Raw genomic sequence first — 14899 nt, forward strand, 5'->3', positions numbered from 1 at the left:
GTGTGTCCCAAGCAAAAACATACTGAATTTTGTGGTGGTTCCATGATGTGGTCTAATGTCCTCCAAATTCTAGGTTGAGAGAACGAAATTTCCCTTTCGTTATGGGCTGTGCCAAAGCTAAAACCCAGGTTCCTAACCCAAAGATTAGTTCACATTTTGATACGTTTTCTTCAATCTCATAACCCTGAATTCAGATAGGAAGATGACTTAATAGCAACCAGAAACACTCTGCTTCAGTTTAGCATAAGTTGTGCTATAGACAGTTGTAATTTTTCTGATTGTTATAGTGCATTGTTTATACCCTATATCTGAGGGTTATGTTAACTTTTCTGTATTGAACAACCAACTTCTTTGGTATATAACTAAGCACTGAAATGCATATTGGGATAAATCTTGGTTTTCACAACTGGAATCCAGGAGTCTGTTTATAGTGTGGTACCAGGCTTCATAGGCTATGACGGCAAGGCAGGAAACTAAAAAGCCAAAGAATGCAGAACCTGTCTAAGGCACCTCAGTCTGTAAAGAAAACCAAAATTTCCTTCATGTTCATTAGGACCACATTTGAATCCAGAACCTCACATAATGAACACGTGGTTCCTGTACTGAATCACTTAATTTCTCTGTGCGTCAGTTTCCTTGTCCATAAAATAAAGACAATGTTCACTCACTTAAGGGGATTAATTACTATTTTGTGAAACATTTTGGGAGCATCTGGTGAAAAGTACTAGATAAGTGTTGGTGGTGATCTTTTCCTTTTAAGGGTTACCTGTGTTTCAAATGGCTGTCTATTCTAGACACAGTCTTAAGGTCTCTCTCTCCCTCCCCCTCCCCCTCCCCATCCCCATCCCCATCCCCACTTTCAGGTAATTCTGAATTGCTCAGCTCTGCAGAGTTTATTACACTTGCTGAGCAGCCCTAAGGAATCTATCAAAAAGGAGTCATGCTGGACAATATCCAACATTACAGCTGGAAACAGAGCCCAGATCCAGGTAACCGACCTAACTACGTTCCGTTAGTGATCTTTGTTCTTCACTCTAAGAGGACTGTTCATCAGGGGGCATTGCACTTCTAGTTTACACATGTGTTGAAGCAGGGTCATAGGCATCCTATGTTTATGGAAAGCTTTAAGAACACTGCCATTTCTGCTATAGAATTTGCTAGCTTAAGCTTTTTTAAACTTTTTTTTAATTCAGATACTCGAGAGGGAAGGAGAAGTTATGCCAGAAGAAATCAAAATGCAATTAAATGCAAGAAAACAACATTGCTAAAAGCGGTCTGGGGAAAAGCCCAGCAAACAATCAAAATCAAAAGCACCAATTCCTCATGCTCTCATCCCTTCAACATATAGTGTTGTTAAGTACTCCTAAGCAAATTAATATAATCAATCTGAGGTAAACAGTCACATGTTAGGAAAACACATAAACACTTCTTGACTTTACCATCTTAGCTGGAAGTCTCCTCTGTCAAATACTTCCTTATATTCTTCTTGTCAATATTCCCTCAAAATGTATACCATTGGCCATTATACCTCATTTTAGCCTATCCAGTTCAGACAAGATAAAACAGTTTTTACAGGTATATTAAAAAGCACGGATCCTCAAGCTGAAGATATCCCATCCCTCTGTTTGTATTACCATGCTGTCTTCAGTACTACAGTGTAGGAACAAATGTAATTTGAAGGCCATGTCTATACTACAGAGCCTGTGCTGGCAAAGCAATATCAGCATAGCTATGCTGGTATAGCCCCTCCCCTATAATTGCAGCATATACCAATAGGAGGGTAAGTTCTGTTGGCACAATAGTACTACCTCCTCACATTACATCAGCTATGGTGATACATGCTCTCTCTTGTCTGCATAATTATGTCTATGCTGGTGATTTTGAGCATGGGGTTAGGAATATACCTCAGGAATAACTCTCTAGAATTGTCTGCCTCCAATCTGCACATGTGACCGACTGCTGGTCTTGCTTTGTGGCAGTGTTTTCACAGGATTTTAAAAATACTTTAAACTAAACACCTTAAGTCTCATAATTGGTTTTGAGGTTTTTGTCTTAAAGTTGCCTGCGACAGGTGGCAATTTCCTGCAATATCCTGCATAAACTTTTTTGAATTAAATTACACCTATTGAATTAGGTTTAATACCACTGGGATCCATTGTATTAAATACAATTGTTTGTGTTATGGGTTTGTATGCAACCTTTTAGGCACATGTTTCAGAAGACCGTTTGGATCAATATTTGTGAAGTGGGGACTTGAGAGGCCTTTTGAAGCTATACCCTAAGGAGAAAAACCCATTGTATACAACCTGTTCCTGGAAACTCCAGATTAGAGATTTCTGAACTGGATAAAGGGTGGACTAAATATTTCAAGGGTGTGCTAGTTTTAAGCTGAGTCTGTTCTGGACTTGTTGACCACAAAAGCTATCTCCTTTCATGGGTTTGAAAAACTCACCTGGCATAGCCTATTTTGGTAGCAATTAGTGATTTTTTTATTAGTATGCATGTAGGTTTTTATTATTTTAATGTTTTTCCTCTATTTAATGGTTTTTACTTTAATGAAATAGGCTTGCATAGGAAGTGCTGGGTGGTAATTTATAACTGTATATCATCTCTGAGGGGAGAAGCAAGCAGGACTGTTTAGGCAGACTATCTTTTGCTGGGGAATAACCAAGAGAAGGCAGGTTTCAGAAGCAACCACGTTAATCTGTTTTGGCAAAAACAACAAGGAGTCCAGTGGCACCTTAAAGACTAACAATTTTATCATGGCATAAACTTTTGTGAGTTGCAATTCACTTCGTCAGATGCATGAAGTGAAAGGAAAAAAAACAATATGGATACAGAGGTGGGAGTGTTACGTTAGAGCTAATTCAATCAGTGTGAAAAATTGCTTATTGTAATGATAGCAGTTCCCATGCTTTTTTCAGACCCATTTCTGATGGTGTCAAATTTGCATATAAATTCCAGCTCAGCAATTTCAGCCTATTTTTGAAGGTTTTTTTGCTTGAGAATGGCAACTTTCATATCTGTAACTGTGTGTCCAGGGAGGTTAAAACATTCTCCCACTGGTTTTTGTATGTTACTGTTCTTGATGTCTGATTTGTGTCCATTTATTTTGTTGTGTAGAAAGGCTCATTCACTTGCACCTCTACTAATGTGATATATACCAACAGTGCCCCTCTGCCATGGACGTTGGACAGACCAGACTGTCTCTATGCAACAGAATAAATAGACACAAACCAGTTTGATTGAATTAGCTCTGATGTAACATGCCTATCTCTGTATCCTACTATTTATTTTTCTTTCACTTCATGCATCTGATGAAGTGAGTTGCAACTCTCAAAAGCTTATGCCATGATAAAATTGTTAGTCTTTAAGGTGCCACTGGACTCTTTGTTCTTTTTTTTATAAAGAAAAAGCAGGAAACTATTAAGCCTGGGAATACTCTGGCCAGAAGGGAGAAATGTGAATCTCCACCTATGACAGGTGGCAGCCAGGGGATCCTGAGAATGGGTGTCCTTGCTTGAATCAGTAAGGGGAAATACAGGTGCAGTTGCCCTGGGAACAATCTTTCTTTTTGAGGATGATTTGAAAGACAATACTTTGCCATGGGGGGGGGGGGGGGGGACTGACAGCAGGAAGTGGTGACACCAGATCATAGGTGGCATGCGGATGAGGTCATGCTGAGACAGTTGAGCAGGCTGTGTGGAAGCTCCCTCCACTGAAACCAGGCCAGAAACCTGCTATTGCCTCCATAGTCAGATCAGTTGAAGGAACATTCCTGCCAACCTGTAGAGGAGAATAAGATTATGCTATAGTTTGAGTCCTGAGATTTTTGGTTACATTTTTCCTATTGAGCAGGTCTGTATTCAACAGGGAGCCCATTGTGCATCAACAAAAAAAACCAAAACCAAAACCCACACACCCACCTTACATAAAATCAGTTTTAGGATGGATTTTCCTAGCAACATTTTACCTTACTCCAGTTTGCTATACATTCAAAATTACGAAAGATACCTCTTAGGGACCCTTGGTTCCACCTGAAGAAACTAGAATAGCAAACTAAAATCAGTGTTTTCTTGGTGAGCTCTTTGAGAAGACAAGAGAGACAATGCAGACACTGAGGCTTGAGACAAGGGAATAAAATCTGTGTGTCCTTCCAATGAGAGAATCTTCAGACTGACTTATTTCATAGACTCATAGACTTTAAGGTCAGAAGGGACCATTATGATCATGTAGTCTGACCCCCTGCACAGTGCAGGCCACAAAATCTCACCCACCCCTCCTAGAATAATCCTCTCACCTATATCTCAGATATTGAAGCCTTCAAATACTTTGAAAACCCCAAGATGCAGAGAATCCTCCAGCTGTGATCTGTATCCCATGCTGCAGAGGAAGGCGAAAAACCTCCAGGGCCTCTGCCAATCTACCCTGGAGGAAAATTCCTTCCCGACCCCAAATATGGCGATCAGCTAAACCCTGAGCATGTGGGCAAGACTCATCAGCCAGACACCCAGAAAGTTCTCTCTATTTCAGCAGGTATTTGAAGCCACTGCTCCTCCAAGGTATAACACAGAGATTACATGATAGAAGGATGCCATTGCTGCCTTTCCTGGTAGTAAGAGCAAGTGTCTGATTCTCTGGAAAACCGTCCAACCCCAAAAGCTTTTTTTGTTTCAGGTTTCCCAGGATGTGCATGTTTCCTGTCCCTGTGCCTCATGAAGGGCACTGTGGGGTAGGCCCTCATCTGGTAGAAACCACCCCAGCTACTTAGGATAATCAGGAAATATATTCAGTAAAGCTGGCTTACTGTTCCAGGGACAAGTTTACCTTTTTCCCAAAGTAAGTTTAAAATAAACCAGCACATTAACAAAACTGTTCATATTACCACAGGATGAAGGGTGCAGTAATCCATCTCCTACACATTGAAACAACCAGTTACGTGCAGAGACAGGTATTTTGGACAATGCACAAGATTTTCTGTGGGACAGAGAGAAACTGGCAATGCAGTCAACTTTAGATCTCAGATTTCAACATGTTCTTAAAGAAATCAATATTGTAGATGGAGATATTTAAATCCATTATTACAGCAATAAGAATATGAAAATACGCCACCTGGAGAGCAACTAAGCATCTGATCAGGGAGTCATCATAGATACTTAAGCTTTTGTTACATGTTACAAGAAGCATTTTTGATCCAAGCTCAAAAAGGAGGTACTCCACTTCTACATGAATATTCACATATTGCCCTTTTGTTCCTCCCTTCAAATGAAATGGATACATATCTTCCCTTGTTTGGGCAACCTTCTCATGTTATGCTGGGTCCAGCAGGCATTATTTAAAAATCTTCAGAGATATATATGGCTTTGAGTAAGTGGAAGGGCCAATTACAGTGCAGATTAGACATGTACAGTAATTCTTCACTTAACACGTGCCCGCTTAACACGTTTTCACGATAGCACAATTTTTTTTTTTTTAGGGAACATTTTTCAAACAACAATACCCCGTCCCTGCAATAACACGATTTCCCCTAGGGCTGGCTGGTGGTCGGCAGCTGCGCGAGGCTTCCCCTGCCTCCCTGAAAAGCGGCAGAGGTTTGCCGCTCGCAGTGCTGTTCCCCAGTGACCCCCTCTGGCCAGACGCAAGGCATCTGGCCAGAGGGGGTCACTGGGGAACTGCGTGGCGAGCGGCAAACCTCTGCTTCTTCGTAAGGAGGCAGAGGAAGCCCCGCGCAGCTGTTGGTGACTGGCCAGCTGGGGAAACCCAGGCGCTGACTGCAAGCCCCTCCCCTGACCTTCCCTTCCCTCCTCCAGAGCCAAACACCTCCCCTCCCTGCTATAACCCAGTCCCCTTTCTCCCCCAACCTTATGTCCTGATCCCAGCTGCTAACAAGTGCAGGCTGGAGCTGCGAGCGCATGTGCGCTTGAAACGCAACCCCCACCTTTTCCATTATTTTCAGTGGGAAAATTGACTCCGCATAACACGTTTTCACTTAGCACGATCATTTTCTGAAACGTATCTACCGTGTTAAATGAGGAATTACTGTACTCAAGTTTGAGTATAATTTGTCTCATAATGTGGACCATCAAGTTCATGTCTCCATTTCCAGATGATTCTTCAGAATGCTGGTGTGTATGTTGCTGTTAAAGTCAAAAACCTTCTGCACTGCCTTGTTCATGTCTTGGCGGAAAGCTCATCATTGATTAGATAGGGTTTTACATCAAGAAGAAAGGACAAGTTCACCTGGCTCAGCAAGACATAAGGGAATGCATGGTAGATCATCTATCCTTTAGGTGACTCCCAGACCAGACTGAAAACCTATTGATGTGCTCAATCTGAACTAAGTGTAACTTGGAACCTCCTTCTCAAACTCTCAACACATAACCAAAAACCACAGGGGCATATCCTAAGCCAATATCCACTGTTGTACAATCCGCGATCAGGGAAGCTAAGAGTAAGGAACCACGGTCACTTACTTTAAGATGATAAACACTTTCCTAGCATCTTTGAGGACATTCACAAATAATGTCCGTGTATCACTTGAGTTTCGATGTTATAGGGAATGCACATCAGGAAAAAGGACATTCTGTTATTTTTACAGGATGGTTTGAGCATGATGCTCAGTACGTTTTGGAAAGACAAGTCAGTGACTGCAGGCATACTGCATTGTAAGAAACCCATGAGACTCATAACTGTCACATAACAGAATCATGAGTTTTGTCACACACATTGGTCCTTGGGCAATGTGCAGATTTTTTACATGATTTTGATCTACATCTTCTAATATCCACCTTTCAGCTTCACAGTTGGCAAATCTCCTCTTCTCAGTGAAGGCATCGTGCCTAGTTGACATCTTTGTCCCACATGCTCTCATTGAATCTTCAGCTACGTATTCTATTGAACATGATAGTTCTCTGAACTAGCTAGGCCTCCTTTGCCATAGTCTTCCTCCTATAATAGGAAGTGTGATGCTGCCCGTCTGCTTGAAGTCAAACATCCGAAGGAAGTAGAAATGCATAGATGTGAACAGAGTCTGCAGAGGAATAAAGGTGTATATAGCAGAGGTATTCAGAGTCTCATTCACATTACCGTGGAACCTTTGTTATCCAACACTCTGTTAACCAGAAAACTTTAACTGGCATTGCCCCCAGCCACAATACTGTCACATCTACAGGCACACAAGCCTGGCTTGGTTTACCATGATTGGCTTAACACTTTTTTATTTAAGAAGTACTAATCATCTTTAACTCAAAAGGAGACAAATGGCCCCACACTACAAAACTACCAATGTTAAAAATTTGAGTTTTACTATTATTGTCCATTGGTTTTTCTGAGGTTGATGGGACCCTCAGATAACCAGAATTTTTAGATAACTGGAATGCCCTAATCCCTGAGCGTGCTGGATAACACAGGTTTTACTGTATTATGTGTTATGCAAAAAGCAGCAGGTTTGGGGGGAAGGAGTGGTGTGGAGTGCTTGCACACATTTTATTAGGAGGGCTACTTCCAGGTCTTCCATATTCAAACTCACTCTTCTACATCGTCACCCATTATTTGGTAGAAGGATGTTAGGGCACAGAGACCCCAATAACCCTTAAATTGCTTTTCAGTTCTATAGGTGTACATTTAATCCTTCCACAAAGACTTGCTGCTTTTTATATCCCACTGTGAAGACTGTCTTATATGGAGGGGACCGAGAGAGCAAAAATTCTGTTTTTCTTGACTCATTCTAAGACCTTCTGTCAGTCTAAGCCTTCCTCGGGAAACAGCATTAAGTCCAGAGTGAGAAGGGTTTTTTGGTTGGTTGATTGGTTTTGGGTTTTTTTTGGCTATTGCTCACTTGTTAGTTTGAAAAGGACAAGTGTGGTGGTTGTGGGGTTTTTTTTCCCTTACTAAATCCCTAATTTTCATCTCAAGGCTTTGCTGCAAATGGTTTCAGTTGAGTATCATTTTTATTGTAGTAAATATTTTTTAGCTTTGGAGGCTGTCGTTCTGGAGAGGTCTTACTGAGGGGCAGCCATAGACCAGGCTCCAGGCAAAGATCTGGGCTGTCTCTGGGTTGCCATGGAGCCAGGAAATATCCTATTGTGAAGGCTGTGTCTGACAGAGTCCTAAAATAAAAATTCAAAGATAAGACAGAATTGTCCCTTTTCCAGCTTAATTTAAATTAGGGATTTGAATGACTAGTTGACAGGCTAGTTGACTAGTCACTTCTCCCCACCCCCACTATTAGAAGGAGGCAGCAAGGGAGGGGAAAAGTGTGTGTGCTTTGAAGTAGCAGCACTGCATGGAGCCTGGGGCCAGACTGTGAGCTCCATGCAGCGCTGCTGCTTTGAAACGCTGCATGCAGGCCGGGGCCCCTGCTGGCCCTGTGCTCCCCACAGCACTTTCACCTTTGAAGTGTAACAACAGCCCTGGGCTGTTGCTACACTTCAAAGGCAAAAGTACCCTTATCAACTAATTGAATAGATGCAAATTGCATCGACTATTCGATTAGCCAGATATTCAGAATTTTACATCCCTAATTTAAATAGCTCTTATAACTTGTGGTGAGTTAAAACTATTCCTTTCCTGGGATTTGGTTTTATTCACGAAAAGAACACAGTGAAACACAAAATCCTATCTAGACCTCCTCCTTTATTGCCCTCCAAGTTTTCCTATTCAAATGCTTCCTTTCACACAGTTGCTCAGCCTACGAAGTGGGTCCATCCTACAGCTATTCCAACCTCTGTTTATACCCTGAGCCATCTACACCATTTAACAAAACTCTTATAACTCTTTTTCATCAAGAATATTTGCTGAGACAGATGGGGGGTTTCAGATAAACACTGCTGGCATGATTTTTAAAGAAAAGATTGTAACTGTGTTCCTGTTCATTTTCTTTGCTCTGAATGGGAATTGAGTGTTGGGGAAACTTTGCTAAAATTTATCCTTGGACAGAAACCAGACATAGAAGTTTTTAGGCTAAACATTCTTATTTTTCATAAAGTTGAGTATCTCAATGCATGTTTGTCATGCTGGAATTCTTTGTTTCCAGTGTGCCAGGTTAAGTTGCACTGGCACACATTTATATGTGATTTAACTAATGGCTAATAGCTCAAGTATGGACAAGGCCTTAGAAACATTTAGGCACCCCTTAATTAAACTTTTGCTAGCGCACTCAGAGTAAAACCCTGTCAGTGCAAAACAGGATATTTTAGCAATATTTTTGCTGTTGCACACCGGGTTAGAGAATTAAATCTATCAGTAAACCCATCAGCCAGCAGCTTTGTCTCAACCATATTAATTAACAAACAAAACCAAAATTTACTGACAGTTAAGATGACATCAGGACACAGCCCATTAACCAAAACTCTTTAAAGCATGAAAATATGAAGAGGAAAGGACTTATGCATTCATGTCCACTTTGATGTTGCCTTCAATACTGTCAATAACACTCCAAAGGATTCACTTCCCAACTTGAAAAAAATACTAAAAACCAATACCTATCCTAAACTGATGCAACTAACACTCTTGTCAAAAAACTTAACAGTGACTTCAGCAGAGTTAAACTTCCAATCTTGACAATCATGTGTACCTATCTGTATAAATGATATAACAGCATATGAGGTCACAGTTAAGTCTTATGTTGAGATGGGAAGTAAATGCCTTTTGGAGTGTTCAGATGTGTTCTTGACAGTATGAAGATGGAAAAGAATGCAAGGATCTTTCCCCTTTTTATATCTATGCTTTTAAGTTTTCAGCGTATGCGGTGTGTCCAGATGCAACATTATCTGTCATTAAACATAGTTTTTGTTTGTTAATTTCTTAATTTTTATGCAGCTTTAGGTATACCTCAGTGGATAGCTCCCCAGAGTCAGGGAGGAGGGGAGCAGGACCTGCCTGGGAATCAGAAGGAGAAACTGCGCTGCTGAAGCCAATCCTGACTGTCGACCCTTCTGAAGGGTATGAGAGGCTGTAACATGTCGCGAATAAATCTTGTTTCTATAAACCTTTCTTCCCATTTAAAAATTACTGAAAGTAAGTATACCAAGAGCAACCATCCATATTTAGCAGTGATGACATAATTTGTCACTCTGTCATCAAACACACCCGAAACACACTATAGCTTCTCTCTGGACTTATGCAAACTGGACATAGCTAGGTGAGGCTGCAGCAGCAGAGTACCTGCATTCGGCCAGCAGGTCTACCTACTCTGTTCCCCCTTCTTCTAGGTGCTCCATCCCTGTCACCAGGAAAGCTTGCCTGTTAGCCTTCAGTGTGTGATGTGATATGTGTAAGTGAGTCAAGTGTCACCTTGTTCAGTCTTGGGCCTTGGACCAAGGACTACCAGAATGTGAAAGGATGATGTTTTCAGTTGTGCTAAAGAACAAGACTATCAATCCAGGAGTCTCATTTTCTGAATTGGGCATGGGGATGAGCAACACACCATATACATTGACCAGTGGGTTACACAAGCAAAATGTGTAACGAATGACTGAAAAAGTGGGTATTTAGGGGTTTCTTTCACCATAATTTACAGATAATACTGTACAGGAAGATTCCAGGAATGTAAGTCTGAGTCTTACTGAACACAGTTATGCTTATCGAGTCAGTGTTCAGCATGGAAACAAGGACAAAAATGTTTGAGGGCTCTTTCTGTTAAGGATCTCACTAGGTTGAATTGTCAATGGGTTTTGTGCTTTATTACCATTCTAATTTTAAGTTTTCCACCATTTTGACTTGACAGATTACACTTACGAAGTGTGCAGTTACAGTAAGGCATAAATCTGTGCTATGCCAAAAGTTTTCACTGATGATAGATAACCCAACTGACACACCTACAATGGTTGCCCACACAAAACAAAACAAGAATCAGAGAACCTTACTCCTCCCCGCCCCGATGGAAACAAATCAGCACAACCACCCATGCAACAAGCAGACACAATAATTCCAAATACATTTAGCCTCCCAGAGCGGCATATCCTTTATGCAATTCACCCATGCAATTCAGTATAAATTTCCCAACACAACCCTACTGCCACCACCAGACACAACACACATCACCCAGTACAATGCACAAACACTTGCCAACCCTCAGTCATGCTTAATATGAAATCACATGTGAGCAGCAAAGCCGCGTACAAAACCTGTGTGAGGCCTTCTCACTGTGTGAATCACATGGAACCATAAAACCCCATAAAAGTGAGTTTCAGGGTCTGAATCCATTTACTGCTACTTCAAGCGCTGTCCCTGTCGGTGCTCCACTTCAGGTGGGAGGACACACCAGCACCTGAAGTAAATCGCCAGTGTGTCCTCGCACCTGAAGTGGAGCATCTACAGGAACACACATCTCGAACGATTGTTACTATACAAGGTGAGTAACTTATTTCAGTTCCCTAGCACAGACTTACTACTTGAACTAACTTGTATTGCACAGACTTACTACTTGAACTAGCTTGCCCTTTGTAGACCGTCATTGGAGCATTTGATATGTACCTTCTCAGTGGGTTACACAACTTTTTTTCTAATAGTGGTGGGATACTGATGATCAGGAATCCTGGATACTATCCCTTGCTCCTGAACAGGAGTATGATTTCATGTGGCTTGACATGTGATAACTAAAAACTGGTTCATTCAGTCTGAAAGAAGTATAGTGCAATGATGCTGTTTGTTCTGATTACAAGTCTGGTTCTATTCCTGGCCACTTGTAGTGATCTTGCATATGTTCTCTAGTAATTTACCTCTTAAAATGGGATTTATAGGCTTAATAAATAATAAGGGGTCATGACAGGGATGTGGGCGGTCCGACCTAGCCGTCGGAGCTGGATCAGACTGAGTCCTATATCAGGAGGTCAGAGAGGCAGGCAAGATCAGGTTACCAGAAGATCAGCAGCAGACATTAGGAGCAAATAATATAAGGGATGCAGTCTGAAGCAGGGAGAACCCAGCTGTGTGAACAACTGTGTTTCTGTATTGGGTTTATATAGTAGCTATGAACCAATCAGGACCTCCAGTATTCCGCCTGTTGGATTCCAGGAATGGGAACAACAGTTAGCAGGTTACTGGGTGGCAGTTTGGAACTTACTAGTTCCAAAGAGTCCTATCGACCAGGGTTCAAGACTTTCAGTCCTTAACATTATCCCTTCCTCAAGAGGCACTCTCTGGGCCTGTTTTTTTGGAGTGCTTCCTATGGGCTATTTGTATGAGTATAAGGTCATTTCTGAAGTTTTGCTCCTCGGGACCATGTACCTCCATGTCAACAAGGTACAAGAGCCTATCATATTTATGTTTAGAGTCCAGGATTTGGTGAATCATGCATTTCTCATGGCCTTTTACTAGTACTGATGGAAAAGGTGTCTGGGGCCTGTGAGGAAAAGAGCCAGGTTACCAAGAGATCAGAGCCCGAGACAGGCCAAAGGGCAAACCCAAGTCATTCTGTGTTAGGAAGATAAGGCAGGGTCAGGTTACCAAGAAAATCAGCAGCAAGAAATAGGCCAAGGTATCAGTGAGGATGCAGTCTGAAGCAGAGACCAAGTTATATGGGCATCTTTGTGTCCTGCATGGTTTGTGTAGAAGCTGTGAACCAATAAACACCGCCCACATTTTGCCAACTGTATTGTAAGGCTGGGATACTCTGTTGGAATCTATCTCCCATTCTAATGAAAATTGCAGGTTGAACCTTTCTGGTCCAGCAGCATCCATGGTGTGGCAGGACCATGGATGTTGCTGGACCAGAGAGCCCCACCCCTGGGCAGCCTTGGGTCTGTGGAATGCTGGTGGTCCTGGGGCTTGCCGCAAAGCTCCCGTGGCCCAGGGAAGAAGAGCCCAGGTGGCCCTGCAGCTGGCCATGGAGCTCTAGTGGCCCTGGAGCAACTGAGTGCTGGTGGCCAATGGGCAGCAGAGCCTCAGTGGCCCTGGTGCTGCAGAGTCTGGCAGCCTTGGGGCAGTGGGGCACCAGCAGGGCTAGGGAGCCTGGCGATTTGCTGATGGATCCTGGGAGAGCCCTGAGCAGAGGGGCCCCTGTCAGCAAAGGGGCTGACCTCTCCAGTTCTGTCAAATTCCCTCTTTCGGGACCAGTCAGGCCCCAAGGGTGCTGGACCTGGGAGGTCCATCCTATGTCAGGTCACTGGGTGGCAGGTTTGTAAATGACAGATAAATAGCAATTAGAAAAACTGAGATATGAACTCTTTTTTCCTATCCCAGCCCAAGAAAAGCTAAGCTTCTGTCTTGAACCTCTATTTCTCAGTGATGGCAGATGATTTGCACTGTGGCAGATGTGTTTATATGTGATGGGTTTGACTTTGTGCACATTTTCCCTTTTTTTCTAAAAGCATATAGAATGCTCTATAGAAACATGCTTATTGTGCTGATTTCAACAATATCAATGATATGTAGTTGGCAACACTATGCAATTCTACCAACTTCTATGCTGCAGAAATTGCAGCTTTTACATCACTATCTCCAAATTGGACAAGATCTCTGAAGTAATAAGTTCCCTTTGTTTTGACAACATTAAATAAAGATTTTTTTCCCCCCAGTACCAAATAGGCATTATACAGAATTACATCCTGTTAGTGTGTGGTTTTCACAAAGTTCTGAAGAGACCTTTTTTTAAGAGGTGAGTTTCAGGGCAGTCCCTTAATCTGGGAGTTAGCTACTTGGAAAACCAGCCTAACCTCTTGTATAAACAGCACTAGATTGGTGGGAGAATGAGATGGAGAACCTTCGCAGATGGAAGGGTTTTTTTTGTCACTCTAGGTAGCGTGGTCCTTGAAGCACTATTGTGGCTCAACTGTAACAGTGCAGTTAAGTATAGAAAAGCCACAGTCTTTAAACTTACATGGTTAGTAGTCTTGAAGAAGAAATGTTCCTTGAAGAGGGAGTAGTGGTTTCTGAGTTTTGGAAAGAAATTAACTTAAGGATTCTCCATAACTTATTTCCTATTTAATATGAGTCATATTCAAATGGTATTTTATATAAGTAAGTAGTTACAACAAGGTCATTTGATTCTATATTTTTACATTTCACTGTTCACTTAGCAGTGATATTAGGGAACTATCATATAAAATGCTTGCATCTAAATACAGGATATTTGCAAATAACTTAAAAGCTTACTCTGTGTTAAACATTTGGAGAATAAAGAGATGTTTTCACCTTTAAATGGAATCATGAGTTAAGTAATAACTTCTGTTAAACATTTCCCAACTAGAATTGTTCTCCTTAAAGTCTTTATTCTTTTAATTATTGACTATTTATAAAAAGTTAATTTTAATAAGGATTCCTAGGGGTATTTGTTAGTGAGCTGTTATAACAAAACTAAGTTTTTTTTCTTTGTAGAGAGGAAGGAAGGGGATGGAGAGTTTGAGGCAATAGAGGCCCTTAGAATTTGTTTTATGGCTTTAGTAATGTATCCAACACACCAGTCCCTTCTGGGATACCTTAAAATAAAATACAAAAAATCTTTGCCTAATTTTCACATTCAGATCTCTAAAGCATAAATATTTTAGAGTATTTTCTTGAAGTAGAGATTGTGTACCTGGTAACCTGAAAGTCTTTAAGTAGAGAATATGTGTCCTGCTTTTTAGATCTTTTTTTACCCACTTGTTCTTATGTACACCATACTATTTGTAGTAATTAACTTTAAAGTTTGCAATTAAAGACTTCTATCAAATATTCTGTGCCAGGTACAAATTACCATTATTTATATATATGGGTTTTTAAAATATAATATATGTTAGAAGCAACACTGAAGTTGTAGAACTGCATTTGGAGGTCACAGTTCTGGCTCTCACTGGGTTGGGGACCTACCCCCGCTGTGGCTCTGCATTTAAAATGTATTAGGAGTCGGGTGGGCAGGCAACCTGGCTCAGTTCCAGTTGGCACCAGATCCAGGAGCCCAGACCTCCACTAGACAGGGACT

The 14899-nt window shown here is 41.5% G+C and overlaps 1 protein-coding gene across 4 annotated transcripts in view; it reads left to right on the plus strand.

The window, feature by feature from the left end:
* KPNA1 (karyopherin subunit alpha 1) overlaps positions 1–14899 on the plus strand; it is a 112394-nt gene that overhangs the window by 70577 nt on the left and 26918 nt on the right. For all 4 annotated transcript variants that reach the window (XR_012896999.2, XR_012897000.2, XM_075904361.2 and 1 more), the window contains exon 11: positions 864–989. Coding sequence is in view for 2 of the 4 variants with exons in the window: in XM_075904361.2 (XP_075760476.2) it covers positions 864–989 (126 nt within the window). In the remaining 2 variants the exon portion in view is untranslated. The remainder of the gene's footprint in view (positions 1–863; positions 990–14899) is intronic.

Source organism: Pelodiscus sinensis, chromosome 1 (genome assembly GCF_052426305.1).
Source record: "Pelodiscus sinensis isolate ZL-2025 chromosome 1, ASM5242630v1, whole genome shotgun sequence".
Classification (NCBI taxonomy): Eukaryota; Metazoa; Chordata; order Testudines; family Trionychidae; genus Pelodiscus; species Pelodiscus sinensis.